The 27,637-nt window shown below is 44.8% G+C and overlaps 1 protein-coding gene across 1 annotated transcript in view; it reads left to right on the plus strand.

The window, feature by feature from the left end:
* Positions 1-27,637, plus strand: part of SDK1 (sidekick cell adhesion molecule 1) — a 539,765-nt gene that overhangs the window by 376,191 nt on the left and 135,937 nt on the right. Inside the window, exons 18-20 of the mRNA XM_065892294.1 lie at positions 15,593-15,708; positions 17,544-17,736; positions 25,086-25,184. Coding sequence (XP_065748366.1) covers positions 15,593-15,708; positions 17,544-17,736; positions 25,086-25,184 — 408 coding nt within the window. The remainder of the gene's footprint in view (positions 1-15,592; positions 15,709-17,543; positions 17,737-25,085; positions 25,185-27,637) is intronic.

The following is a 27,637-nucleotide window of genomic DNA, read 5'->3' on the forward strand; positions in this document are numbered from 1 at the left end:
AATTCCAAAAAGTAAAGAAGCTTATCAGACACTAGGGAGGGCTTGTCAGGAAGACTCCTGTACCACCTTGAAGAGGCTCTCACTCGTTAAAGGTGGGATAATGTGAGAACCAATAGTAATAACTGCAGTGAACTGACGTGTTCCAAATACATTTCAGTGCATGGATTCATAACAGTATATACGTGAAAAGCCTCAGTAGGGCTTCCCCGGTGGCGCAGTGGTTGAGGGTCCGCCTGCCAACGCAGGGGACACGGGTCCGTGCCCCGGTCCAGGAAGATCCCACATGCCGCGGAGCGGCTGGGCCCGTGAGCCATGGCCGCTGAGCCTGCGCTTCCAGAGCCTGTGCTCCGCAACGGGAGAGGCCACAACGGTGAGAGGCCCGCGTACCGCAAAAAAAAAAAAAGCCTCATTAGTCATCTTTGGAGAATGCTAGGGGAACTATTACATACTGAATTTGTATAAAACTTTCCAATCAAAATCCCAAAGTTTTTAGTGAGAAACTTGACCTTGATGGGTAAACATAACTTACTCACTGTCTGGTTTTATTCTTGAGATGGTCCCATTCAGATACCATCAAGACTTTTCATGATAACGTCTTCAAATATTTGAAAGTAACCATTGACAAGAAAGTATTTGCACAGGTGGTCACAAACGCCTGGAGATTATTTATTGCGTTACCATTGACAAGAAAGTATTTGCACAGGTGGTCACAAACGCCTGGAGATTATTTATTGCGTTCTCCACAGTTGGGAGAAACTTCTTTCTTGCCATTAACCAGAATGTAGAGAATTCAGCCTCTTTAAATTATACTTTAAGGGTGGTGTTCCTTTAAGTTAACAGTTCTTCCTTCTATTCCTTTGACAAATGTAATGTCAAACGGTTTTTGTGATAATGTGAATGGATTTGGAATCTGATCAATTGTTTTTCATATCAAGTATTTAAAAACAATGGGCATTTCTGTATATCTGCACAGATAACTGCTACCAGTCTTAGTAATTTTTCTTTGGAGTTCAAACACTGATTCCTTCAGAATTATAAAGCTGATTATATGTCACAAGTGAACAATTTTTAACCCTATAAGGAAGTTGAAGTTTTGCTTTAAATCCATCCATTTTACGCATACGTGTTAGTATACAGTCACAAGGCCTGGGGAGTTCTCTGTTGTATCCATTCAGGTGCTGAAAATGTCACTTAATGGCCATTTTTGGTACCAGTAACTTTTCCTTCAACAACCCTTCAAAGTGAGACCCATTCACTAAAAACACTAACAACAAGGACAGTAGTGATGCTTTGTTCAGTTCACAGACTCTTGCAAAAACTCTTGTAGGCTTCAGTTTGAAACTGCAATCGGAAATAGGGAAGTTCCATTTATGAATAATACTGTTAGAAGATAAATGGTTGGCATGGCAGGTGATCCAGAGACAGACCCAGTTGAGATCATTAAATCAACATTTCCATTGCAGGCCGATGGGTACTGGCTAATGTACAGCACCAGCTGGAACCCCTCCAACGAAATTCTTTTGTCAAAGTGGTGTATTCTGATTCCATTTCTTTCACAAAGCGAAAGACAGGTGGGACTACAGTGGCTTGGACTTTGTTAGATTTTCCTCCTGAAAACGTCATTTAATGAGGAGTTCAGGTGTACAGGCTACCCCTTACAGACGAGAACTCTGTGACTAAAACAATGGATTTCTTCAATCTCAGGCTTTTCAGATTGAATTTTGCCATAAAGCCTTTTTTTTTATCCTTTGCATTTTTAATGTAACTATAATTGACTTACAGTATTGTGTTAGCTTCAGGTGTAGAGCTTCAGATTCTTTTCTATTATAGGTTATTACAGGATACCTGTATTGAATATAGTTCCCTGTGCTATACGATAAATACTGGTTTATCAATTTTATGTATAGTGGGGTGTTTCTGTTAGTCCCATACTCCTAATTTATCCCTCCTCCCCGCCTTTCCCCTTTGGTAACCATAAGTTTGTTTTCTATGTCTGTGAGTCTGTTTCTGTTTTGTAAATAAGTTGACTTGTATTATTTTTTTAGATCCACATGTGAGTAATATCATATTATATTTGTCTTTCTCTGTCTGATTTACTTAATATGATAATTTCTAGGTCCATCCATGTTGCTGCAAGTGGTGTTATTTCATTCTTTTTTATGGCTGAGTAATATTCCGTTGTGTATATGTACCACATCTTCTTCATCCATCAACGGGCACTTAGGTTGCTTTTGTCTTGGCTATTGTGAAGACTGCTGCGGTGAACATTGGGGTGCCTGTATCTTTTCGAATTAGCGTTTTCTTCTTTTCAGGATATACGCCCAGGAATGAGATTGCTAGATCATATGGTAATTCTATTTTTAGGTTTTTAAGGAATCTCCAGACTGTTTTCCGCAGTGGCTGCACCAACTTACATTCCCACCAACAGTGCAGGAGGGTTCCCTTTTCTCCACACCCTCTCCAGCATTGATTATTTGTAGACTTTCATGATGGCCATTCTGACTGGTTTGAGGTGATATCTCATTGTAGTTTGATTTGCATTTCTCTAACAATTAGTGATGTTGAGCATCTTTTCATGTGCCTGTTGGCCATCTACATGACTTCTTTGGAGAAATGCCTATCTAGGTCTTCTGCCCATTTTTTGATTGGATTGTTTGTGTTTTTTTTGATATTGAGTTGCATGAGCTGTTTATATATTTTGGAAATTAAGCCTTTGTTGGCTGCATCATTTGTGGATATTTTCTCTCCATAGGTTGTCTTTTCATTCTGTTTATGGTTTCCTTTGCTGTGCAAAAGCTTATGGGTTTGGAGTTCGGGGTTTTTTGGAGCATGAGCCACCCATCTCGTTGCATGGCCCTGCAATAAACCTTCCTCTGCTCCAAAAAAAAAAAAAGCTTATGGGTTTATTAGGTCCCATTTGTTTATTTCTGCTTTTATTTCTTTTGACTTGGGAGACTAATTGAAGAAAATATTACTACAATTTATGTGTGCAGATGTTTCACCTATTCCTCTTCTAGGAGTTTTATGGTGTCATGTCTTATGTTCAGGTCTCTAAGCCATTTTGAGTTTAATTTTGTGTACGGTGTTAGGGAGTGTTCTAATTTCATTGATCTACATGAGACTGTCCAGCTTTTCTCCATTGTATATTCTTGCCTCCTTTGTTGGAAATTAATTGACCATAGGCGTGTAGGTATATTTCTAGGCTGTCTGTTCTGTTCCATTGATCCATATGTCTGGTTTTATGCCAGTACCATGCTATTTTGATTACTGTAGCTTTGTAGTATTGTCTGAAGTCTGGGAGGACTATACCTCCCGCTTTGTTCTTTTTCCTCAGGATTGCTTTGGCACTTCTGGGTCTTTTGTGGCTCCATATAAATTTCAGAATTATTTGTTCTAGCTCTGTGAAAAATGTCATGGGTAATTTGATAAGGGTCACATTAAATTGGTAAATTGCTTTGGGTACTATGGCCACTTTAGCAATATTAATTCTTCCAACCCAAGTCTTTATACCTTTCTGTCAGCATTGGTATACAAAACTTATAAATTTGTTCTCTAGCGTCTTGTTTACTCCCAGTGTCCATTTAGCTTTGACGATTTCATCCTTAGCAGCCTGTCTGGTATGGGGTACACTGTGGTGCCCCCATCCAGAACAGTTCCTCTAGGTGACACACCCATCCCCAATGCCAACACCTGGTCTGTTGAGGCTCAGAGCTGTGGCCCTCCTGGGCACTGCTACTGCCAAGGGAACGTGCCCCTCCCAAGGGGACCCCTTCCCATGGGTCAGTCTATGACCAATGGCTGGTTGCTATGGGCACAGAAAAGTCCAGTCCCTTGGCCTCAGTTTAGGACAACTTGAAGGGGCGTCCCTGCTCTGGAGCTCCCTGTGGGACCAATGAGACATCACTGGAAGCCTCTCCTTCTGCCCAGCCTGGCCTCTTCTCTTCCTTGGCAGTATGCCTACGGAGCACCCAAAAAATCTTATACAGAAAACTCTTCATGGCCAGAGTCTGTTTCCAGGGCGCTCGGTCTAATACACATATGTTTTTGAAACATAATGTTGTACGCATTTCTTCTGAGGCAGTCAAACTACTACTACACATCAAGTGCAGTTACCAACATCAGTACCCATCGGTCGGCAATGGAAGCTTTTCTTATTTCATAATCTTCCAGACTGAGTGTGTCTCCGGGTCATCTGACATGTCATCCGTGCAGCTTCTAACCGTGTTCTTCAGAAATGGTACCTTGCCTGTTTCCTGTGTTTCACTGGTCTCAGACTCATTGCTGACAGTTTCTACACAGCCTGGCAATGTGAGTGATTCCACAATTGCAGGAAGAGTTTGGCTTTAGCTATTAAATGCAGGACTTTGTAACTAGCTTCTTGTACTCAGACTGGTACAGTTGTAACCAGACTCACAAATACTTGTCCTCCTTACTTTGTATCTGCAGACAATTTTCCCAGTTCTAATATTTTTGTGTAAGAGTGATGTTTTGGGGAAAGGTGCTGGCATAATTTTCCTGGTATCTTTGCTTCCATCAAATACTACATTTAGGCTGAAGAAGAAGATGATCGGAACACACAAGTCTGAGTTCTAGGCCAGCCTCGTCATAGTCCCTGATTAGAAAATGTTTCTACTGTTCTGACTCAGTATACCTGATGATGTTCCTTTAATCAAAAAGTTGTTCATTATGGTGAGAAAATATATCTTTATAAATACAAAATAGTATTAATAATGTTGACCTAAATAATTTTAATAAAGATTTACATATTTAAATATCAAGTACAATAAAGTGGACTCTATGTATGTATGTAGTAACTTCAGAAATCAACTTTTCAAAAAGTTTTGGTTGAACAACTTCATAAGAAAGTTTTCAAATAAATCGAGTTGGAAAATCCAAAAAACATGCATGCAGTAAGCAATATTGATACATTCCTTTCTTATTTAATTAAAGGATTAAAATTCTGAAATGCTCATGACATATATAAGTTGTGTAATCTCTTATCCAAAATATTTCAAAAAGTAAATTATTTGAAGCTGTAAAGCCCTGTAGTCCTTTCTAATGAGTTGATTTCATTAAGTAGGTTATTTTTTTTCCTTTTTTTAATTTGAAGTATAGCTGATTTACAACGCTGCGTTAGTTTCAGATGTATAGCAAACTGATTCAGTTATGCATATATATACACATATATAGATAATCTTTTTCAGACTCTTTTCCATTATGGGTTATTAGAAGATATAGAATATAGTCCCCTGTGCTATATAGTAGGTCCTTGTTGTTTATCTGTTTTACATACAGTAGTGTGTATCTGGCACCAAGTTCTTCAAGGGTAATCTTAAAGGTGAGAAAAAGTGGCTCATGGGATTGACAAGGTATACCATACAGAAATCTTCCTAGAATCCCCTTTAGACTCTCTCTTTATCAGACTTTTTTCACTGTCTACAACTGCTAAAAATCATTCTCTTTCCCTCTCTCTCCTCACACATACACACATGTACACACACATGTACACACATGTAAACACACGTGTGCACACATGCACGTGTACGTGCACATGTGTGCGCACACACACACACAGTTCCCTGCCTCCCTGCCACACCGCTTTCTCTGCCCTTCCTCCTTCATCACTGGCTGTCACCTCTGTGGCCAGTGACCCTCACTGCCTTCCAAAGCCCCCTGGGAAGCATACCCTTGCTTCCTTCTCTGATTCCTCTTCTTCCGTGGGAAGCAGCCGCTTGGAATTCGGATGGACCCATTCATTCTCCACTTCGTTACTTACTAAGCCACGATGGCCACCCTTGCCAAGACCAGTACCGTGTACTTTCACATATTTGCTTTCTTTTCTTCAGATTCTACAGTTGAGCACCAAGGAATCCTTTTTTTTTTTCTTTTAATAGACCTTTATTGGAGTATAATTGCCTCACAGTACCGCCTTAGTTTCTGTTACGCAGTAAAGCGAATCAGCCACATGCAGACACATGTCCCCAGATCCCCTCCCTCTGGAGCCTCCCTCCCACCCTCCCTACCCCACCCCTCTAGGTCATCGCAAAGCACCGAGCCGATCTCCCTGTGCTGTGCTGCCGCTTCCCACCAGCTATCTTACATTCAGTAGTGTATATATGTCCATGCTACTCTCACTCCACCCTAGCTTCGCCCTCCCACCCCATGTCCTCAAGTCCATTTTCTATGTCTTCTGTAGGTTATTATTTTTAAACATGTTTTTAAATTTCTAAAAAATGATTCAGTTTGAAATTTCATCAAGAATCAGATCTTGCTGAGTTTACATCACTCTCCAAGGTGAAAGGAAGGGAATGAGGGAGAAGAACAGATTTTAAATCATTCATGTTTTATTGGGGAGCACTTAATACCAGAAAATAATCATAAGCATAATCACACATGCCCTGTATATATGACTAGGTGAAAATACTAACCAAATTCATTGAGAAAAATACCCACACACACTGAACAACAACAGCGATTCACTGATGAGAAGCAACTTGCAGCTAAAGTAAAGCTCAGCTTGACAAGCTGGACGAGTGGGCGTCAGGGAAGGCGTGGCTTAGCCACTCCCAGCTCCCCCCGGCCGCAGATACTATATATTGTAGAAAGTGCAAAATAGTGACGGATTCAGGAGGTTTACAGAGCAAGTCTATGTATAGTTTCACTTTTTAAATAGACTTTAGAGGGATTTTAGGTTCACAGCAAATTTGAACAGCGGGTACAGAGATTTCCCATCTCCCCCTGCCCTTCCCACAGCGTCCGTCACTGTCAGCATCCCCCTCCAGACGGTAATTCTGTTATCGTTGATGAACCTATTCTGACGCCCGTTTATCACCCAGAATCCATAGTTCGCTTCAGGATTTACTCTTGGTGTTGGACATTCTGTGGGCTTGGACAAATGTAGAATGGCACGTGTCCACCATTACAGTATCACACAGAATCGTTTCCTTGCCCTAGAAATCCCGTGTTCCATGTATTCATCCCTCCCTCCCCAGCCCTGACAACCACTGATCTTTTTCTGTCTTCAGTTTTGCCTTTCTCAGAATGTCACATAGTTGGACTCCTAAGGTATGTAGCCTTTTCGGATTGCCTTTTTTCGCTTAGCAATGTATGTAATGCACACATATAGTTTTCAAATGTAGTTTCAACAGTTGTAAATTTTTGAGTGGCTGTAAACAGTGGTTTACTACTGTGAAAAGTTGACAGACATCAGTATCTCCCAGCCCAGGGACCACTCTACCCTGCAGTGCCCTCTACTCGCCACTCTCCAAGAAATCCATTCTCAGCTCCCAGAAATGGCCCTTGTTTCAGGTTGCAAACAGTTTTCCGTAAGGAAAAAGACTCCTGTGTCTGAAACCACTCCTGTGGTTTTCCTTTCACATAACCTAGTTGTTAGGTGCCCTCGCGTGCTGGGTGCTTCACCACAGAGCTCCTTGTCCTTGGCTGTGAGAATTGAGACAGTATCCAGTAAGCTAATGCTGTATCCAGTTTAAGACCGAGGCCACACTGGGATCTGTGCTGTGGGGGAATTATCTGGTGAAAATGGATTTTTTTTTGAGCAATGAAAATCACAAAAAAGCATAACACCTGTCACTTCACCAGGCCTCTTCAAGGCCTGCAGTTAGAGGCTTGGAAAGAATGGCACTTCAAATGCTAATTATCTGGGGAGAAAAGGTCCCTGGAGGCCTTACTCCCAGCAGCAGGAGGCCACAGCTTCCAGCTAGGATCCTGGTGAAGACTGAACCTGGCTCTGGACACATGGGCCTCCACCTTTCTGCAGACCGGTGGCAGCTCAGAGCCTAAGCCCGGCCTTCCCCAGAAGGGCAGGGTTACGTAACCGCCGCTAATTAAGACCTTTCAGCCACAGTGACTCGTTTGTTTGAGGCACTGTCAAGAAGGATTTATGGGCTGTAGGTCTTCTTCTCACTTGAGGGAATTTTTAATTCCGTTGTTCGCAAATCTGAGTCACTTTTGATGACAATAATTAGGAAAAAGAGAAGCTGAAGGATCTGAGGGAGAAGAGTGCTGAGAAAAATCGGTGATTTTTGGAGTAAAACCCAGGATGGGTAAGAGAAAGGAATCTGAGGCTTCAGAACCTCTATCCTGTGACTTTGGGGTGGAGAGTGTGTGCAAAAGGGCCGGACCCCGTGAGCTTTGGTGTGAGGACGGCACAGACAGCGGTTCTCGAGTCTCGTGGTTGTGTGCCGTCTTGGGTAATGAGAAGGGAGGGGGAATTGCCTTCTTAACCGGGTCAGCCAGGGCTGGAGGGCTGGAGGCCTGGGTCCTGGGTCCTGGGGTGGGGTGAGGGGCCAGAACCAGGCAAATGAGCGCCTCTCGGCGTGGCTGTTACGTGGCACCAACGCAGCCTCTCGGCATGGCTGTTACGTGGCACCAACGCAGAGCAAAGCAAAGAACAGCAGGAGATTACTGCTCATTTCATTTATGCAAAATGCCATTTTAGTAAAGTGTTTGATCCGTATGGTCTTAGTCTAGAGAAACGTAGCAACATTTGACTGGAAAGTTGTACGGAATTTCAGAGTCAGTGATTGGAAATGAAATCCCAGAACTAAGCCTGCGAAGAATGAGAGCGTGGGTTCTAAGAGAAAACGCCACAGCTCTTTTCAGTCCTTTCCCAAACAGCCCTTGATAGTTTTCCTTCCCCTTTCCTTTCCCTCTTTTTCTCCTTCCTCCCCTTTCCCTCTTTTCCTTCTTTCTTCCGGGGGAGATCGTCCCGGTTATCCATTGCTGTAGAATAAACTTAGAGGCTGAAGGCATCATATCCCATGGTTGGGTGGGCTGGGAATTGGAGCCCGGAGGGGCAGTGCCTTGTGCCCGGTCAGTTGGCAGATGGGCTGGGCTGGCGGGTGGGTGTCGGGGGAGGGGAGATGGGTTCACTCACGTGTTGGTGCCTTAGCAGGGAAGGCTGTGAGGCCGGGCACCCTGGGACCGTCCGCCTGGGCACCTGCACACAGCCTCTCCAGCATGGGGGCTGCAGGGTCACCAGACTCCTGCCATGGCCTCTCGGGGCTCCCAGAAAGGACGGTTCCAGAGATAAGGTGTAGAAGCTTCTAGTTCATTAAGGCCTGGGTTGTATTCTCTTGGTCATCCGCGTTTTCTCTCCTTTAGCTTTTCCTTTTACAGAATATCATAAACATGGGAAAACCCGGCATGTAGCCTTTTGAGTCAGGCCCCTTTCCCTAGTGTAATGCATTCGAGGCCCACCTGTGTTGCTGGTGAGCGTGAGACGTTCCTTCCCGCTCACGGCTGAGCAGTGTTCCATCCCATGGACGGACCATAGTTCGTTCTCCTCTCCACCAGTCGAAGGGCTTTGGGATGTTTCCAGTTTAGGGTGGTTATTACTAAAACTGCTATAAACGTGGTGTACGGACTTTTATGTGACCTGAAGTTTTCACTTCTGTTGCATACATACTTAGGGGTAGGACTGCTGGATTCTGTGGCTAGAGCGTGTTTAACTCCGTAAGAAACTACCAAAGTGTTTTCCAAGTACCTGTTACCATTCCGCATTCCCAGTAAAAGTATGAGACTTTCAGTTGCTTTGCATCTTCACTAAAATCTGGTCATTGTTTTATTTTAACTCTTCTAGTAGGTATACAGCAGTATCACATCACGATTTAATTTCCCTGGTGGCCAGTGATGTCGATTGAGGGCCTTTTCATGTGCTTGTTTCTATCGTTCTATTTTCTTTGTTGAGGTAGCTATTTAATTATTTTTGGCAATTTTTTGAGTTTCTGGTTTTCTTATTATTGAGTTTTGAAAGTTCTTTGTATATATTCTGAATAAAAGTCCTTTATTGGATATGTGCCTTACAAGTATTTTCTCCCAATCTGAGGCCTCTCCTTTCATTTCCTCAGCAGGTGTCTTTCATAGAGCAGAAGTTTACCGTTTTCTTCTTTTGTGGGTTGTACCCTTGCTGTCATATCCAGAAATCTTTGCCTAACCCGACATCAAAACTATTTTTCCCTAGAATTTTTATAATTATAGATTTACATTTAAGCCTGTGGTCCATATCCATTTTGAGTTAGTTCTCATATACGGTGTAAGGTATGGATCCAGACTGGTTTTTGTGGGTTTTTTTGGCATATGGGCGTCCAGTTTGTTCCAGCACCATCTGTTGAAAAGACTGTCTTTTTCCACAGTTGGCCTTTGTGCTTTTGTTAAAAACCAGCTGATATGTATGTGAATAATTTCTCAACTCTGTTTTACTGATCGATGTCTCCCTCCTTTCTCCAGTAACACTTTGTTTTAATTACTGTAGATTTATAGTTAGTTTTGATATCATGTAGTAAAGGTTGTCCAATTTTGTTCTTCTTTTTTGAAATTGATTTTGCTATTCTAATTTCTTTGTTTTTCCATATAAATTTTAAAGTCAACTTTTCAATTTCTAAAAAATGCTAGCTGCAGTTTTGATTGGGATTGCATTCAACCTATAGATCAGTTGGGGGAGAGTTGACACCTTTGTTGTGTTGTCTTCCAGTGCATTAATATGCGGCTCTTCATTTACTCGGGGCTTTAATTTCTTTCATCAGTTTTCAGCATACGGATCTTGCATACAGTTTGTTAAATTTATATCTATTTCAGTTTTAACTGCCATGTAAATGGTGCTGACTTTATTTTATTTTATTTTATTTATTTATTTTTGGCCGCGTGGAGTCTTCGTTGCTGCGCGCGGGCTTCCCCTAGTTGCGGCGAGCGGGGGCTACTCTTCGTTGCGGTGCGCGGGCTTCTCACTGCGGGGGCTTCGCTTGTTGCAGAGCATGGGCTCTAGGCACGTGGGCTTCAGTAGCTGCAGCACGTGGGCTCAGTAGTTGTGTCTCGCGGGCTGTAGAGCGCAGGCTCAGTAGTCGTGGTGCACGGGCTTAGTTGCTACACGGTATGTGGGATCTTCCCAGACCAGGGCTCGAACCCATGTCCCCTGCATTGGCAGGTGGATTCTTAACCACTGTGCCACCAGGGAAGCCCCAGCACTAAATTTTTCATTTCAATTTCCAGTTGTCCATTGCTCCTGTTTCAAAATGTAATTGACTTCTGTGTTTTGATCTTGTATCCTATGATCTTGCTAATTTCAGTTCTAGGAGTATATAGTTGGTAGACTGAGGAATTTTCTACATGGATGATCATATTGTCTGTGAAAAGAGAGAGGTTTTTTTGTTTTGTTTTGTTTTGTTTTCCTTTTCGATCTGTATGCCTTTGATTTCTGTTTATTGGATTACTGCACCAGCTTGCCCTTCCAGAATAGGAATGGCAAGAAAGACACCTTTGCTTTGTTGCTGATCTTAGGGGAAAGCATTCAGTGTTTCATTTTAAATAAGTTGTTGGTTGTAGGTGATTTACAGATGCTCCTTAGCAAGTTTAATACGTTCCTTTTAATTCCTAGTTTGAGGGGTTTTTTTAACCACTATTGGAGGTTGAATTTTGTCAAATTCTTTTTCTAAATCTATTAAGATGATTATATTTTTAAAATTCTATTGATAATGTTGAATTACCCTGATTGATATTCAAATACTGAGCCAGCCTTATGTTTATAAGATAAACCCCACTTGATTAGGATAAATTGTGATTTTGACATATTGCTGAATTTGACTTTCTAATATTTTATTAAGGGTTTTTGCACCTGTGTTCTCAGGGATATTTGGCCTGTAGTTTTCTTTTTTTTTTTTTCAACATCTGTTTCTTATTTTGGTGTTAGGATAATGCTTTACAATGTCTTTTATTTCATTCTTCAAATGCTTGGTAGAATTAACCAGTGAACCTTATATGCTTAGAGGTTTTTTTGTTGGAAGGGTTTAATTTTGTATTCAAATATTTGATAGCTCTTTGACTACTCAGGTCATCTGTTTCTTCTTGAGTAGATTGGAAGTGTGTTTCTTTTAAAGAATTTGTTCATTTCATCTAAGTTGTTGAATTAATGAGCATAAAGATACTCAAAATGCTCTTCTATTCTTTTAATCTCAGTAGGGTTTATAGAGGCGTCTCCTGATACTGGTGATGTTGGTAATTTGTGATTTCTGTCTATTCTTGATCAGTCTGGCTAGGAGTTTATTGATATTTAAAAGAACCAGCTTTTGGATTCATTGATTTCCTCAATTATTGTTTATTTTTATTTCATTGATTTCTGCTCTTTTTCTTTACTGTTTCTTTCCATAGGTTTAATTTACTCTCACAGATTCTTAAGGTAGAAGTTTAGATTCTAATATAAACATCTAGATGCTATAGATTGCCCTCTAACACTTCTGCATCCCCAAATATTGATATGTCGTGTTTTTCACTTTCATTAAACTGAAAATGCTTTCTAACTTTCCATGTGATTTCCTCTTGAACTCATGGGTTATTTTGAAATGTGCTCCTTAATCTTGAAGTTTTTAGGGATTTTCCACATATCTTTCTGTCGTTAATTTCAAGTTTAATTCTGTTGGGTCATAAAACATACTTTTCGTGATTTCAGTTATTTTTAACTTGTTCAGGTTTGTTTTATATGACATGTATATTTCAAATATGTCCACCTCAGTTAAGTTCCATAGGTGCTTGAAAAGAATGTGTAGTATGTTGTTATTGGGTAGATTTCAAAAGAAATATTACGTAGGTCAAGTTACTTGATGATGTGGTTCTTGTAGATCCTTACTGATATTCTTTGTCTACCTCTTTTTTTTTTAAATAAAGGAGTGTTGAAGTCGCCAGCTATACTAATAGATTTGTCTAGTTTTTACTTTCAGTTTTTTCACTTTTGCCTTTTGTACTTTGAAGCTCTGTTCCATCTGCATTTAGGATTGCTGAGTCTTCTTGGTGAATAGATCACGTCGTCATTATATAATATCCCTCTTTATCATTGGTTTTATTCCTTGGTAAGGTATTTACTTCGACTGATATTAATATAACCACTCCAGGTTCATCTTAATTAGCGTTTCATGTATTTTTCTCCATTCTCTTCCTTTTAAGCTATTTGTGTCCTCATATTCAAAGCGGGGTTGTTTTAAACACCGTGTAGTTGGGTCTCGCTCTTCATCCAACTGATAATCTCTCTTTTATTGGCTTATACAATAAAATATATTGACAATATATTACATTATATATTTAATGTAACTGTCGATATGATGGGATTAAAACCTGCCGTCTCGCTAATTGTTTTCTATTTGTTCTCTCTTATCTTTTTCCTTTTCTCTTCCTTTTGCCTGCCTGCTTTCTGATTCATTAGATATTTTTACAATTACATTATTTTTTCTACTCTTGCCTTATTTATATCTCTTTTTCAAATCTGTTTAGTGATTACTCCGGAGTTTAAATATATATATCATTCATTAACTACAATGTATCTTGAAATCCATTGTGTGAATAATGTAGAGCCCTTGTAACAGTATACCTTCAATCCCTTCTTCCCACCTTTTGTGCGATTGTGGTGAGTCATTTTATTCTTACCTATGTTATAAGCCCACAATAAATTGCTACTATTTTTTGAGAGCCAAAATAAGAAAAAAGTACATTATATTCACCTCATTTTAACTGTTTCCAGAAGTCATCAATTCTTTGCATAGATCTAAAGTTTTGGTGTCTGATATCATATGCCTTTAACATTTGTCATAGTGCATGCAGGTCTGCCAGTAATGAATTCTCTCAGTTTTTGTCTTTCTGAAAATGTCTTTATTTTGCTTTCATATTTAGAAGGTATTTTCACAGAATATAGAATTCTGGGGTGATAGATTTTTCTATCAGTATTTTAAAGATATCACCCCATTACCTTCTGGCTCACATAGTTTCTGTTGAGAAGGGCTGTTATTCTTGTTTTTGTGTCTTACATGCGTTGTACCTTTTTGTGTACCTGCAGCACAGACTTTCTATATACTCCCTTGCTAGCCCACATTCAGCCTTTAGCAATTCATTAAGAATTTCGCTGAATTTTCCCAATTGTGTGGTGTCCATTGCTCTTTCTCTCATGCTCTGTCACAGGCGAGCCCATGTTCACATTCCTACTCCTTGGGGAGGTCCGTCTTTTCTTATATTTTAGACACTGGTTGCCCTGTGACCTCAGCTTCCTTACGGGCTCAAGAAAAGTTCGGACTCTAGCGTTTGTTCAGCTTTTTCTCATGCTTAATGGCTGCGATGTTCTTTCCAACTTTCTACAGCCTAGGCAAAGCAATCCCCGTGGCCATTTTTAGTCCACAAATTTTGGATGGGTGCTGAGTGAGAAGTGGGACAGTCTTCTTGGTGACTTACTGAGGGAGGGACCCAGAGATAGCGCAGCCAGAGCAGATGGGAAAAGACAGGTGACTTGGAGCGTGACTGGAGGGGCCTGGATGAATTCTATGTTTTTCACCTCTGCCTAATGAGATGAGCTTCTGAAGAAGGGTGTAATGAAAGGTGTATAGTAATTTTTAACAGGACCATGCTCTGTCCTCACGTGTTTTGTGCCAAGAGACTCGTCTTTGTTTCTGTACCTTAAGCCAAAGGATCCTTTGGGATTCAGTGTCTTTCTTTTGAAACAAGCTCCTGAAGAACCAGGACCTTCGTTTGCATCCTGCAAAAGGTTGCTGTGGCACAGCCAGTGGACTAGTACCCTCTCCAGGGGCCACTGAGGTTATCGTCCTTAAAAAGCTGGCCATGTCACGTCACTGCTGTTTTCCAAGGCTTTTGATTCCCCATTGCCTGCCGTATACACTGTTGTCCACTGTGTTTGGCATGTGAGGCAATCCCCACAGTGACCTGTCTACTTCCTCCGCCCCTCTTACCCGCTGGGCCCCATGTCCAGCCATGCTCACTGTTTTCTCACCATTCACCAGGTTTTTCATAATACCACGCCTTTGCTCACTCCATTTTCCCAGGTGCGAATGCCTCTCTCAAGGCCTCTCCCTCCTCAGAGTTCTGTCCCAGACCTCGTGCAGGTGTCTTCTGATGTGAGGCCTTCCATGCTTCCCTAGGGCAGAGGCTCTGCCCTGTGTGTTTTCTAGAGTAGCTTGCCTATTTCAGTTCTATGAGTGCCTCCCCTAGAATATGACTTCCTTGAAGACAGGCCACTGGGCAGGTATATAATTGGGTCCAGTAGCTGTTCAATAAAAGAAGTGGAAAGTGGAAATTTTTTAAATGGTAATTTCTATGGCAGACAAAGAGAAATTTAGCCTACAAATGAATAAATAACAATACCTATGAAAAAGGATTTTTTTTTTCATGTGAAGAATAATTGGGCTTGAAACACTGTGACATATAACAGAGAAGGCAGATTTCTGGATGAAAGCTTTCCTTGATCTCAAATATTGGGTAACTGAAAAAAAAAAATCAGAGAAAGCTTTTGTTTGCTATCCATCCTGGGATCCCTAGGAAAGGCTCGCCCATGGGGCTAAGGTGATCCGGTTCACTTTTCTGCGTGTGCCTTAAAAAATTCCCCAGCAGAAAATGAGAAGTCGCCCAGTTCTTCTTCTTTGTAACGTCACGATTAGCTTCCCAAAACGCCCATCACCCTCCCCGTTCTCAGCGCTGCGATCGCCGGGGAGTCCTGAGCATCAGCTAAGCGTCTCTTCTCCCCACCCCACCCCCCGCCCCGCGCCTCCTGCCGCGTGTCCTGCTGTCTCCCTCCGCTGCCCTGGAGCAGTGCCGACCTCGCCCCCGCAGAACGTGCAGGTGGAAGCCGTGAACTCCACGACCATCCAGTTCCTGTGGAACCCTCCACCCCAGCAGTTCATCAACGGCATCAACCAGGGCTACAAGGTAGGCGCCTTGGACCACAGCCTCTGGGCGGCTGCCGTGGTGTGTCACGGTCTTGTGATGAGTGAGGGGGCTGCCCGCCCCTCATTTCATCAGGAACCCACGGCATCCGGTTACAGAGTGTGTTGACCTTCTGGGGTCACCTTTTATCCAGGGTCTTTTCATCAGCTATACTGGTTCAGAAACTCAAATTATTGGTTATCAAGAGGATGGTGCACGGGAATTCCCTGGCGGTCCAGTGGTTAGGACTCGGTGCCTTCACTGCCGAGGGCGCAGGTTCAGTCCCTGGTGGGGGAACTAAGATCCCGCAAGCCGCGCAGCATGGCCAAAAAACAAAAAGAAAGAAAAAAAGAGGACGGTTCATATAGAACTGAGCAATGTTATGAGAAGGGCCGTCCATTTTAGAACACCCAGTCTGAAGACTTATCCCCGTTGATTGGAATCGGCACATGTACAAACCACTTCTTCCTGGAAGGGCGTCCTCTCAAAGCGCACTGGGTGTAACTGAGTGATGTTTCTACCAAGTAAGGATAAGTAGGTCCCCCTCTGGCTACTTAGGGAAGGCTCTGTTTGTAGAACTGGGACCAGCTGACTCGGGGCACCCATCCGGACTGAATTAGAGACAAGGACAGACTCCTATCTGCCCTCTGTCTGAGTACCAGAATATGTTACCTTCAGAGATGTACCTGGATGCAGTTTCCAAAAGTACAGGTTACGTTTCCTTTTAGATCAGCATCTCCTGGCTGGCCTGGGAGACCATCTGAATGTTACCTGCAGCATGTCCGCAAATCTTCTGTGACAGCAGGTGAACTCAGGGCGTATCTGTATAGAGAGTTTGCTTGAAAACTTGGTCATCTCAGATTCAGAGAGTGTTATGGCCTCAGACACACAGTTAATTTTTTTTCCAATTTTTTTTCCATTTGGATTCAACTTACTAAAACACTTGGTTTTCACTAGAAAGGCAGACGTAGCTAGAAATTTGTCCTGCCTTTTTTTTCCCCCCAGAGGTATCTACAGTCAGAAGCTCCTTAGAAAGGAAATCATGTTGATCAACGAAGTGGATTCTCCCTTCTTGACTCTCCCGTCAGGTCTTATTGGCAAGACTGGGGTGTTCGTTCGATGGCTTGGTTGTCAGCCTAAAATGTATATGAATATGCTCCTTGTTCTGTACAGTGTCAATTTTCAGACCTAATTAACCCTAGAAGCGTTTGGTGTCAGAGGAATTAAAAGTCACACTCATACGTAATGTTGCCAGAACATTAAAACAACTTCCCTTGGAACGTGTATATGTACTATATTTCTTTAAAATTATTAGCAGTCTCCTAAAATCCTTTTTAGAAAACTGGTGTCCTATAAATTATAAATAATTACCGTTGCTCCCATTGAACCAGGGGCTTCTTTTTGAATCAGCAGGTGGCTAACTAGAAAAGCGTTTGTACTGACGTTTGATTTGCACTGATGGAGCTGAGTGACGGTAATGTCACCATTATTTCTAAATGTTAAAAAGTAAATACGTTCTGTAACGTGTTTAAGTGAGCAGAAGGTGAAGGTTTGAGGAGTGTCCATTTTCCCGATATGAGTTAGAGTAGATATTTTATTTATGTACACATGTATAAAATATATATATAAGTATACATATTTGTACTCAATAATCTATGAGATATCTTTTAAACTCAGTATTTTTCAGTGAGATTATAAAATGTAGGATGTATGGGGTTCCTTAACTACAACTTTGCTTTCTTCGAAGACATTTTAATTGTGAAATAAAATTCTGGTGCAGACTTGAGGGTGAAGACATGCAATGAAAAGGATCTCTTTTTCACCCTGTTCCATCCCAGCTTCTGGCGTGGCCAGCCGATGTCCCCGAGGCCGTCACTGTCGTCACCATTGCTCCAGATTTCCATGGAGTCCACCATGGGTACATAACGAACTTGAAGAAGTTTACTGCTTACTTCACATCAGTTCTGTGTTTCACCACTCCGGGGGACGGGCCTCCAAGCGCGCCTCAGCTCGTACGGACACATGAAGACAGTGAGCACTCCTTTCCAAGTTCTTATCGATAGCCTTTAGCCAATTGTCAAAGAGGTTTGGGCCACTGTCGTATCCAGCACAGGGGAGGAGCAAGGGTGGGTCTCTAGGAAGCTCCGTGTTCTCAGTGTGTTCACAGTCTGCTCACCCTGGAGAGGTAAGTCATTGAAAGTAGTAATAATGTTTGGAGAGATGGTCTGTGGAGTATGGAAGGAAGCCTGGCTAGAGGAAGGAGCTGTGAGGACAAGAGGGACAGTCCAGTCCCAGCTGTACAGTCAGCCTTTGGTCTTGTCTTGCTAGACTTCTCTTCGCTCAGATTTCAACTTCCAATCCCCTTACCTTCTTCCTGAATCTCCCCTTAAAGCCTCCCAGCCCATGTCTTCCCCGACCTTCCCCAGGGGAATCTCACCTGCGCCTCTCTAAGACCCTGGACTTTCCACTGTCTCCAGCTGGTCAATTCAGATCAGCTGTTTCTCTGCTCCTAGGCCAACTGATGCTTCTGGAAAACACTTTCTGAGAAAATGATCACAGATGTGCATAAAGATTTATATACAATGAGGTTAATTACAATTATTAGTAATTAAAAAAAATGAAAAACATTCAAATGTTCCAAAGGGGGATAATTGAAAACCTATGGAATGACAATATACTAAATATTTTGTAGTTATTAAAAAGAAGTTTTGCGAGGAAACGGCCTTGATCTCATGTTACATGGTAAAAAAAAAAAAACAGTATACAAAACTATATGAGTTCCAAATTTTATACAAATACACTTGTATAAGACCATATTAGCTGAGAAAAGACCTTGAAGGAAATATATCACATTTCCGACAGTTGTTATCTCCATGTGACATGATTATGGGTATCTTTTACTATTTTCTTCTTATTTCTCTGCATATTCTCTTTGCTACAGTGAGTATGTACTCTTTTATAAGGAGAATTAAAACTTAAATAAGTTTAAAAAGGCTGCCACTTGTCTCTCCTCCAGCTTCCTCCTCTCCCATCTCAGCTGGGCTCTGGGTGTGGTCTGACCTTCTGTACTTATCTCTGCTCGGTGCTGTCATCCACTGCTCCGCTCTGTCCTGCCCCCTGAGACCCAGCTTCACTGTCCTCCCAGCAATGACACTTACAGAGGTCAAGGCCGTGCAAGTTGAGCTTCCTCGCTTCCTCCCCTTCCACCTGAGTTTCCCTATGTTCTCACTCTTGGTCCTCTTCCCTCCTCTCTCAGAGGGTGAAGAGTCTGACCTTTCCTCAGCCCACAAATATGCTCAGGTCTCCCTCACCCAGAAGTGCCAGCTCCCTGACCATGCTGCCCACTGAGTCACCCAGCTCTCAGTATAAACGATTACTCTGACTCCTAACCTCTCCCGCTTCCCATAACCCATAGCCACCTGGCTTTCACTCCACTACTCTGCTGTAACCGCCTTGAATTGACTCAAGGTCTGTGTCAAATTAGTGACACAGGAAGAATAGAAATGGATTTCTTGATGCTCTGAGACCACTGATATTCCTCCCATTAAAAAGATAAAAAGTAACTCTGCCACTATTAACTGATCCCTGATGTTCTTTTCATACTCTGACTTTGATCTGCTATCTGCTTTTTGTTTAACTGAAATTTTATTGAGATAGTTATAGATTCACATGAACTTGTAAGAAATAATACTAAGATCCCATGTACACTTTGCCCAGTTTCCATCAATGGTAACACTTGCAAAAGTATAGTACATCACAACCAGGATATCTACATTGATGCAACCCATCGATCCAATTTAGATCTCTGCAGTTTTACTCGTTCTCGTGTGTGTGTGCGCTCGCACATGCGCACATGTGTGTTTAGTTCTATGCAACTTATCACACGTGCAGATTTGTGTATCTACCATCACAATCAAGATACTGCATGGTTCCAATACCACAAAGATTCTTCTTTTATAGACATATCCATGTCCTTCCCTTTCTTCCTTTCTAATCTATATGTCCTTTATTTCTTTTTCTTGCCATATTGCGATGACTAGAATTTCTAGTACTGTGTTGAATAAGAGTGGTGAGAGCAGACATTCTTGCCTTGTTCTTGATCTTAGAGAGAAAACATTTGGTCTTCCACTGTTAAGTATGATATTTCTCATAGCTGTTCTTTATCAAGTTGAGGTAATTTCCCTCTGATATTAACTTGCTGAGAGTTTTTGTCATGAATAAATGTTGAATTTTTTCAACTGCTTTTACAGCATCAATTGATATGCCCATATGATTTTTCCTTTTAGTTTGTTAATTGATAAGGTGGATTGATTTTCAAATGTTGAACCAAACTTGCATGCTTGGAATAAATCCCACTTGGTCGTGGTGTATAATTATTGTTCATGTTGTGGGATTCAGTTTGCTAATACCTTATGGAAGATGTTTTACATCTAAGTTCATGAGAGATATTGGTCTGAAATTTTACTTTACTGTATTTATTGTCTTTGTCTGGTTTTGGTATCAGCATAATACTGGCCTCATAAAATAAGTTCGTACTCTTCTGTTTTCTGGAAGAGATTGTGTAAAATTGGTATTAATTCTTCTTTAAACGTTTGGTAGAACTTTTCAGTGAAATCCTCTGTTCCTGGAGAGTTCTTTTCTGGGAGTTTTTAAGTTATAAATTCAGTTTCTTTAATGGTTATAGTACTGTTCAGTCGTCTGTTTCATTTTGGTAGTGTGTGATTTTCAGGGAATCAATCCACAAAGTTGTTGAATTTCTGAGTGTAAAGTTGTTGGTAGTACTTCCTTATTGTTTTTCTAGTGGCTGCAAAATATGTAGTCATATTCCCTATTTCATTCTTTCTTCTGTTTTTTGTGGAGGTTTTTGGTCATTCTTCCTAGAAATTTATCAATTTTATTGATTTTTTTGAAGAACCGCTATCTTGTTTCATTAATTTTTCTCTATTGTTTTCTTATTTTCAATTTCATGGATTTCTGCTCTTATATTTCCTTCTGCTTGATTTGGGTTTATTTTGCTTTGCTGTTTTTAATTTCTTGGGGTAAGCACTTAGGTGATTGATTTGAGGTCTGTCCTCATTTCTGATGTAAGCATTTTGTGTTATAAATTTTCCTCTTCACACTGCTCTAGTTGCATCCCACATATTTTGATACGTTCTGTTTCATCTTCACTGAGCTCTATACATTTTTATTTCGTTTGAGACTTCCTCTTTGACCCATGGATTATTTAGAAGTGTGCCATTTAATTTCCATGTGTTGGAGATTTTCCTGTTGTCTTTCTGCCATTGACTTCTAGCTTGGCTCCATTACAGTCAAAGAACACACTTTGCATCATTTCACTTCTTTTAAATTTATTGAGGTTTGTTTTATGGCCCAGAACATGATCAGTCTCAGTTAAGTTTTCATGAGTTCTTGAAAATAGAATGTGTATTCTGCTTTGGAATCTGCCTTATAATTATAAACTTTCTATAGCCCTCATCAGATTTTAGGATTAAAAGAGACAGTTGGGGGCTTCCCTGGTGGCGCAGTGGTTGAGAATCCACCTGCCGATGCAGGGGACACGGGTTCGTGCCCTGGACCGGGAAGATCCCACGTGCCCCGGAGCAGCTGGGCCCGTGAGCCATGGCCGCTGAGCCTGCGCGTCCGGAGCCTGTGCTCCGCAACGGGACAGGCCGCAACAGTGAGAGGCCCGTGTACCACAAAAAAAAAAAAAAAAAAAAAAAAAAGAGACAGTTGGTCAGATGTAGCCTTCTCTTTTTTCAAAAAAATATTAAGGCTCCCTCATCAAGTTCTGTGTGTACTGGGCCTGTCATAATTACAGGGGATTCATTCATCCGTCTATCCAACATACAGACATGTATATGTACTTCCATTCCGAGGTTTGTAGAATACCTATTATGTGAGAGGTAGCCAGCTACGTGTTGAAGGGGGAGCAGAGATAAGTAAGCACAGCCTCAGCCTTTAGAGCTCCCAGCCTAATCAGATCTGAGGTGGACAGGACTGAGGTCAGTGCCACTAAGGAAGGAGGTCGTTAGCAGTGGCTGTGGCAGCCCAGTGAGGAGTGACAGAAAATACCTGGGGGAGTCAGGTCAGTCCTGTGGAGGAGCTGGGAACTGAGGTCAGCCCTGATGGGTGAGCTTTTGATGCCGAGAATGGTTGAGAAGAAATAGAACCCGTAAAGGCAAAGAGAGTGTGAGAGGGTATGAGGTATTTAGCTCAGCTTCAGTGTCGTCTGTGGGGTGGGGGTGACCCTAGAGAACAAGTTGGGAGCCGACCCAGGAGAGTCTCAACTGCTAAGTTAAGATGCTTGGACAGAGATAGTCTAGGCATCGGGGAACCACAGAGGGATTTCCCTTAGGGCTGTGACTTGAGTGTTTCAACAGCTCTGTCTGGAGGTTTTGTGATGATGGGCTAGAGATAAAGGTGATGCAATCTGGGAAGAAGGCAAGTAATTATGTGCACCTCTACACCAGCGGTGGAGCCAGCAGTAGGGGAGACGCTAGAGGCATGTCACAGAGAACTGGGGGCTGGTTAGACTTAGGGGGTGGGAAGAAGGGGCTCTGCAGATCACTCCACATACTTCAGCATAGGTGACGGGGCAGATGGTGATGCCCGTGACTGAAAGGAGGGAAACAGGTCCAGGGTTAGGACGCTGGGTTTAGTCGGATCACGCTCACATGGAGGCAGGTGTGGCCAACGGGCAGCAGCGAGTCTGAAGCCGTAGGTTTGGGAGTCCTAGCAATTAGCGATCGTGACCTTATTTTCCGAGGAAAATAATTGAGGGAATATAACTGAGCCCGTGGTCTAACCACAGATGGAAATATCTGAGATCAGTGCCATCCACCTAAGTGGATGGAGTCGCTTTGGGAATCAGGTGGGCGTAAGAGAAACGGGAGGCTCCCTGGGCGCTGGCGCCGTCGTGTGAGGGGAGGCTGGTCTGGGGACAGTGCAGGGGGTGGCGAGCAGAGGGACCTCTGGAAGAAGGAGGGAAGTTCTGCTTGCTCGGAGGCTCCGTGCTCCACTCCTCTGTGGGAAAACACAGCCTAACAGCTTTACGTTTGCAAGCAGGGTGGGAGGGGAGAGTCCCCATAACTAAGGAAGGTGGTGGTGAACTCTAGGAGCGGCTGTCAAGCACCCCTCACGGCCCTTCATCATTTGGACGTTTTCCTCTATTTCATTATTGAAAGAAGAGGCCAGGGCCGCATCTCAGCAACAACCACAGCCAGGTCCAACTGGATATCAGGTTTTACTTTCCAGAGGACATTTGTTAAAAATAAAAAGTGGCAAAAAGCAGAGAACTTCTTCAGATAAATGAGAGAAGACTCCTGGCTGAATTCTTTACTAAAAAAGCCCTATTGTTGCCAGTTAAACAGACACTGACTATGGGGAAACATCCCACAGTGCTGTGCAGCCAGGAAACAGAGCCTTAAGGGCAGCCAGGCCCGCCGTTCGTAAGGAAGAGAGAAATCAGGAATGTCTTGGGAACTGAGAAAAATGGCAGTGATGTCATCTTTTTAGAATTTTCTAACTTAACCACCATTTTTTTGATAGGCAGGGAGCCTGTTCATCCTACTTAGAAAGATAGAGCATCCTTATAAGTAGGGACGATCTCACTGAAACGGGGGAGGTAGGGCTGCTGTCAGCTCTTGGGGGGGGTGCGGCCTTTAAAAGAGGACTTGGGACTCTGGGTGCTGGAGAAATGGCCCCCATCGCTCTGTAGTGACGGGGCGGACGGCGCCACAGTTAGCCCCACATCCAGCTGGCCTCCTTCTCCAAAGCTCTGATGAAATAAGAACTTGGGGCCAGGGTGTGGGGAGTGGGAGGCTCAGTAGAGAGGAAGCAGAATATAAACTTAAGCCTGGACATTGCCAGCTGGTTCCAGCAGAGCTAGAGGACAGGACTATTTGGGCAGGAATCCAGGAAGCAGAAACACTGAGAATAGAAAAGGAACCAAAAGCTTTCTTTGCTGCTCTATCGATTGAAAAAAGAACAAGTCAGTTCAAAAATCCGTAAGACTGTCTTTCTGGAAACTCACAGTTGGGGGAGGATGAGATGGTCCTGACAGCCGTTCTCCTTTACCACGTTCCACACTCAGAGAGTGAAATGCGGGCTTCCCCGGTGGCGCGGTGGTCAGGAATCCGCCTGCCAATGCAGGGGACACGGGATCGAGCCCTGGCCCGGGAAGATCCCACATGCCGCGGAGCAACTAAGCCCGTGTGCCACAACTACTGAGCCCCTGGACGGCCCTGCGGTCCCCCCAGGGCAAGCAGGAGGCCCCCGCGCCAGGCCCAGCTCCGGGCTTGGTGGCTGTGCATCCTCGGGCAGGTGCTTCACTGCCCTGGGCCTGGCGTTGAATTTTACGGCTGCAAAGCCGGGGAGGGATCCGAGCAGATTCGTAATGTCCCTCCGGCTCTGAGAATCCGTGATCTTGGATCTGTTGAACTCCTGTTGTGGCCTCTCAGGCCTTTTCTCTCTGGTGTTCTTCAAAGTGACAGCAAGTTCATCTTAGAAATAACTTTATATTCTGATGGTACGATAACTGACAACTAGTAACTATAGCAGCCAACGTCCATCCGCATTTCTGTGGCGTCAGGACACGCTAAGCGCTTCCGTGTTTTATTCCATTCCTTCTCACGATTACCTTGCAGAGTGAGTCATTTTTATTTTCCCCATTTCACAGATGAGCAAACTAAGGCTTAGAGAGCTTAAGTAGTGCACAGCCAGCAAGCAGAGGGGCCAGGCTTGAACCCCGCTGAGCCCAGCGTTAAATCGCAGCTCCGCCACTCTGCCCTCCTGCACTACGGGAGGGGCTACGGTCAGGGAAACTCCAGGGAAACATGCCGTTTTGCTGGAAATTTCTCGCGCCCGCCCTGCCCCTGGGGCCCCTGGGGAGAGTGAGTAAGGGTTGCGGCCTGGAATTCTGGACCAGGTCGGCAGGCATCGCCCTGCAGCCAGGTGTGGCCGGGACTGCCTCCGGGCCAGGGCTCCTGGCTCTGTCCCCACACAAGCCAGACACAGGATACGGCGGCAAAGGCCTCTGGGGATGCGGTGCACGCGGTTGCTTTCAGGATCCAGCCACCTGGTTGTTCCAGTTAGATCAGATCAGGAGAAAGACAGAGAAGGGATTGTGTCTGCCTCTCCTGCTGCCAGTCTCTGCAGTTCTTGGCGAGGCCGGGATGAGGCCGGGTGAAATAATTTATGTGACTGTAGCCGGGTCACCTCCAACACCTCGGACTCCCTGTCCCTTCTGGGTTTTCTCTGACATTTCCTGCGGGCTCTGGCCCAGCTCCCTGCCCCCTTCCACAGTGAGAACGTTCCACACAAATCTGACCAGAGAGTATTGGGCTGTCTTGCTAACAGACGTCTTTGTGTTTAATTGCTAGAACCCGGAGCTGTGGGACACCTGAGTTTCACGGAGATCCTGGACACGTCTCTGAAGGTCAGCTGGCAGGAGCCCCTGGAGAAAAACGGCATCGTTACAGGTAAGGGTCTCAGTCTTCAGGTAGAGGAGGAACACGTTTGCCCCAACACAGAGTGATGGACCCAGCCCCAAGCACCGCGGCTGGCAGCGCACGGGTGCCTGCGGCCCCTGCAGGGTGACTAGCCGCAGGGCGGAGGGCAGAGGGCTCGCTCGCCATCCCCCAGGCGGTGCCACCGAGAGCCCCTTTCCCGCCTGGGCTGCAGCCTCAGAGTTTGGAGATTGGCCTCCACGCCTTATCTGAACAAGCCTCTAGCGCCTCCGGTCAGCAGGAATCCGTGTTTCTGGTGCGTCCTCTCGTGGGCCTTTCTCTCCCTTAGTTCTCACGGCAACTCGGTGAGGCGACTGCTGAGATTACGACTGTTTACAGCTGAGGAGACTGAGGCTAGGCGGGTGGGGTGACCTTTCCTCAGCAGCTGTGCCCTGGGCGCCCGCCGCCACGCGGCGGCCCCGGTGCCCCGGCCTGCGAGTGGCCAGGCCACGCCCCCGATGCCAGTGCCAGGCCGCCGGCCCCCTCGGGACCCTCGGGGGACCTCAGGGTGAGCAGCGCCCGGGGACCCAGGGGCGCGGGGCTGGGCACTGGCCACCTCTCCTCTCCTGCGGCGGGGTCTCTGGGGAACAGCTCACCTTTGTAGGGCTTTTAATGATTTTATGTTGTAGAAGAGGTTTCTGAAAAATCTTTCAGGTTAAAGCTGAGTTTAAATCCTAGTTTGGGGGAAAAGAATTGCAGACTTGATAAGATCCCCATGGGCTTCGGCCTCAGGGGAAGCTGGGGAGGACCGCGTTCCAGCAGGTTCAGGGCTCCCCTCGCACACCCCTTCCCCCCGCCCCACACACGGGCATCGAAACACCCTCACGGGGCTGCCTGGCGTGGTCTGCCCCGGGCGGCCCTTTCCATTCAGTAGACAGCACTTGAAACGTCCCGCCAGCCACGAAGCGTTCTCACAGCGCAGGCCCCACCGCTCTGGCAGCCCTTCCTGGGGACCTCACGTCTGTCCGCTGGTGACCCCTCGGGAGCCGGAGCTGTGCCCGCCACTCAGTGACTGGCCAGGTGGTCCAGCCGACCACCGAAGCCCCTGGGGTCCCTCTTGAGCCCTGTGGCCCAGGAAGCGTACTCACGCCGGCTGCGTGGTCAAGAAAACTGTCCGGGAGTGAGCCGTGTGGACCAGGGGCGATCGGCTGTCCCCGGCCTGGCCACAGGGTCAGGGTCCCCTTCCTCCCGCCCTGTGTCCTGGGTGGCAGCACCACCTGTGGGCACCTCCCGCGTGCAGGCCCCCTTAGCGTTCCGGCTCTTGTTTACTTTCCGAACGACCAGGCAAGGTGCGTCTCCTAACCCCGTCTGAGACCTTGGGCGATAATGTCCCAGGGTCACGCGGCCAGCAGGTGGCCAAGCCAGGACAGGGAGGCCACGTCCTCTCCTCCACGTCATCAACGCCTGGACGCGGGTTCGACCCGCGCTGCTCACCCCAGCCCAGAGCGTCCCTGTCTCGGGTCCTTGCTCTCGGTGACTCGCTGGGTCCCTCGCCACGCCGCAGGCCAGAGAAACACCCGGCAGTTCTGCTTGCCAGGTGGTCAGGTGCACACAACTTAGTAAGTATTTCTATCCTAGCACCTTAATAGCTGTTTGAAAAGAGAAGACACATTAATTGAAAGAAAAGAATATTTGCATTTCCTTCTCAAATAATCAGTTAGTTCCTGATGGGACGTGTGCGCCCCCAGGTACTGCCCAGCTTCTCCAACTTGGAATCAGAGTGGACCTGCCTGCCGAATCTCCTGTTCCACGTCGGTTTTCACATTGTTCCTGTGTCCTTATCACAGCAACCACCAAAAACTCAGCTTTGCAAAGACAGGGTGCATCCAAAGGAGTGCGGCGTGCCCTGATCCTGAATTGTGATTTGCTCGAGCTGGAGGGCTGCGGAGGCCCACAGACACGGGCGGAGGGCGGGCACCACTCTCGCTGCAGTGCCCTGGGGGACCGTGTTCCTACACGAAACTCCCCCTTTCTCTCCCGTTACTCAGGAAACCTCCCAGCGTCAGCTCCGCCCACTGCTTACCTGCTGGGTGCCCTCTACTCACCTGGACTCCACCCGACCCCCTCGCAGAGTGGAGTCCTCGGGTCCAGATGGTACCTGAGAACTGATGCCGCCTCTAACCCTCACTGTTAAATAAAATAAATTTACGAATCTAGTTCTGCCCTCAAGAAGCTGATGTTTTGAAATACCCACTTTAAATAATGTTAAGTCCAGGAATGGGGAAAAGTCACTGTTGAAACTGGACCTCAAAACCCCAATCTGTTGCACTTTCTGAGGTCTTCTTAGTAGAGGACTGCAGTGCTGAGTATGTAATGAAGAAGCCCTCTGGTGGCCAGGAACGGAAGGAATTAAACCAGGCGGGTGCAGGGGCGGAGGAGGGAGGTTGCAGACAGCAGGATGTCACTTTAAGGTACACAAAGGGAGG

This window comes from Phocoena phocoena, chromosome 15, assembly GCF_963924675.1.
Source record: "Phocoena phocoena chromosome 15, mPhoPho1.1, whole genome shotgun sequence".
Classification (NCBI taxonomy): Eukaryota; Metazoa; Chordata; class Mammalia; order Artiodactyla; family Phocoenidae; genus Phocoena; species Phocoena phocoena.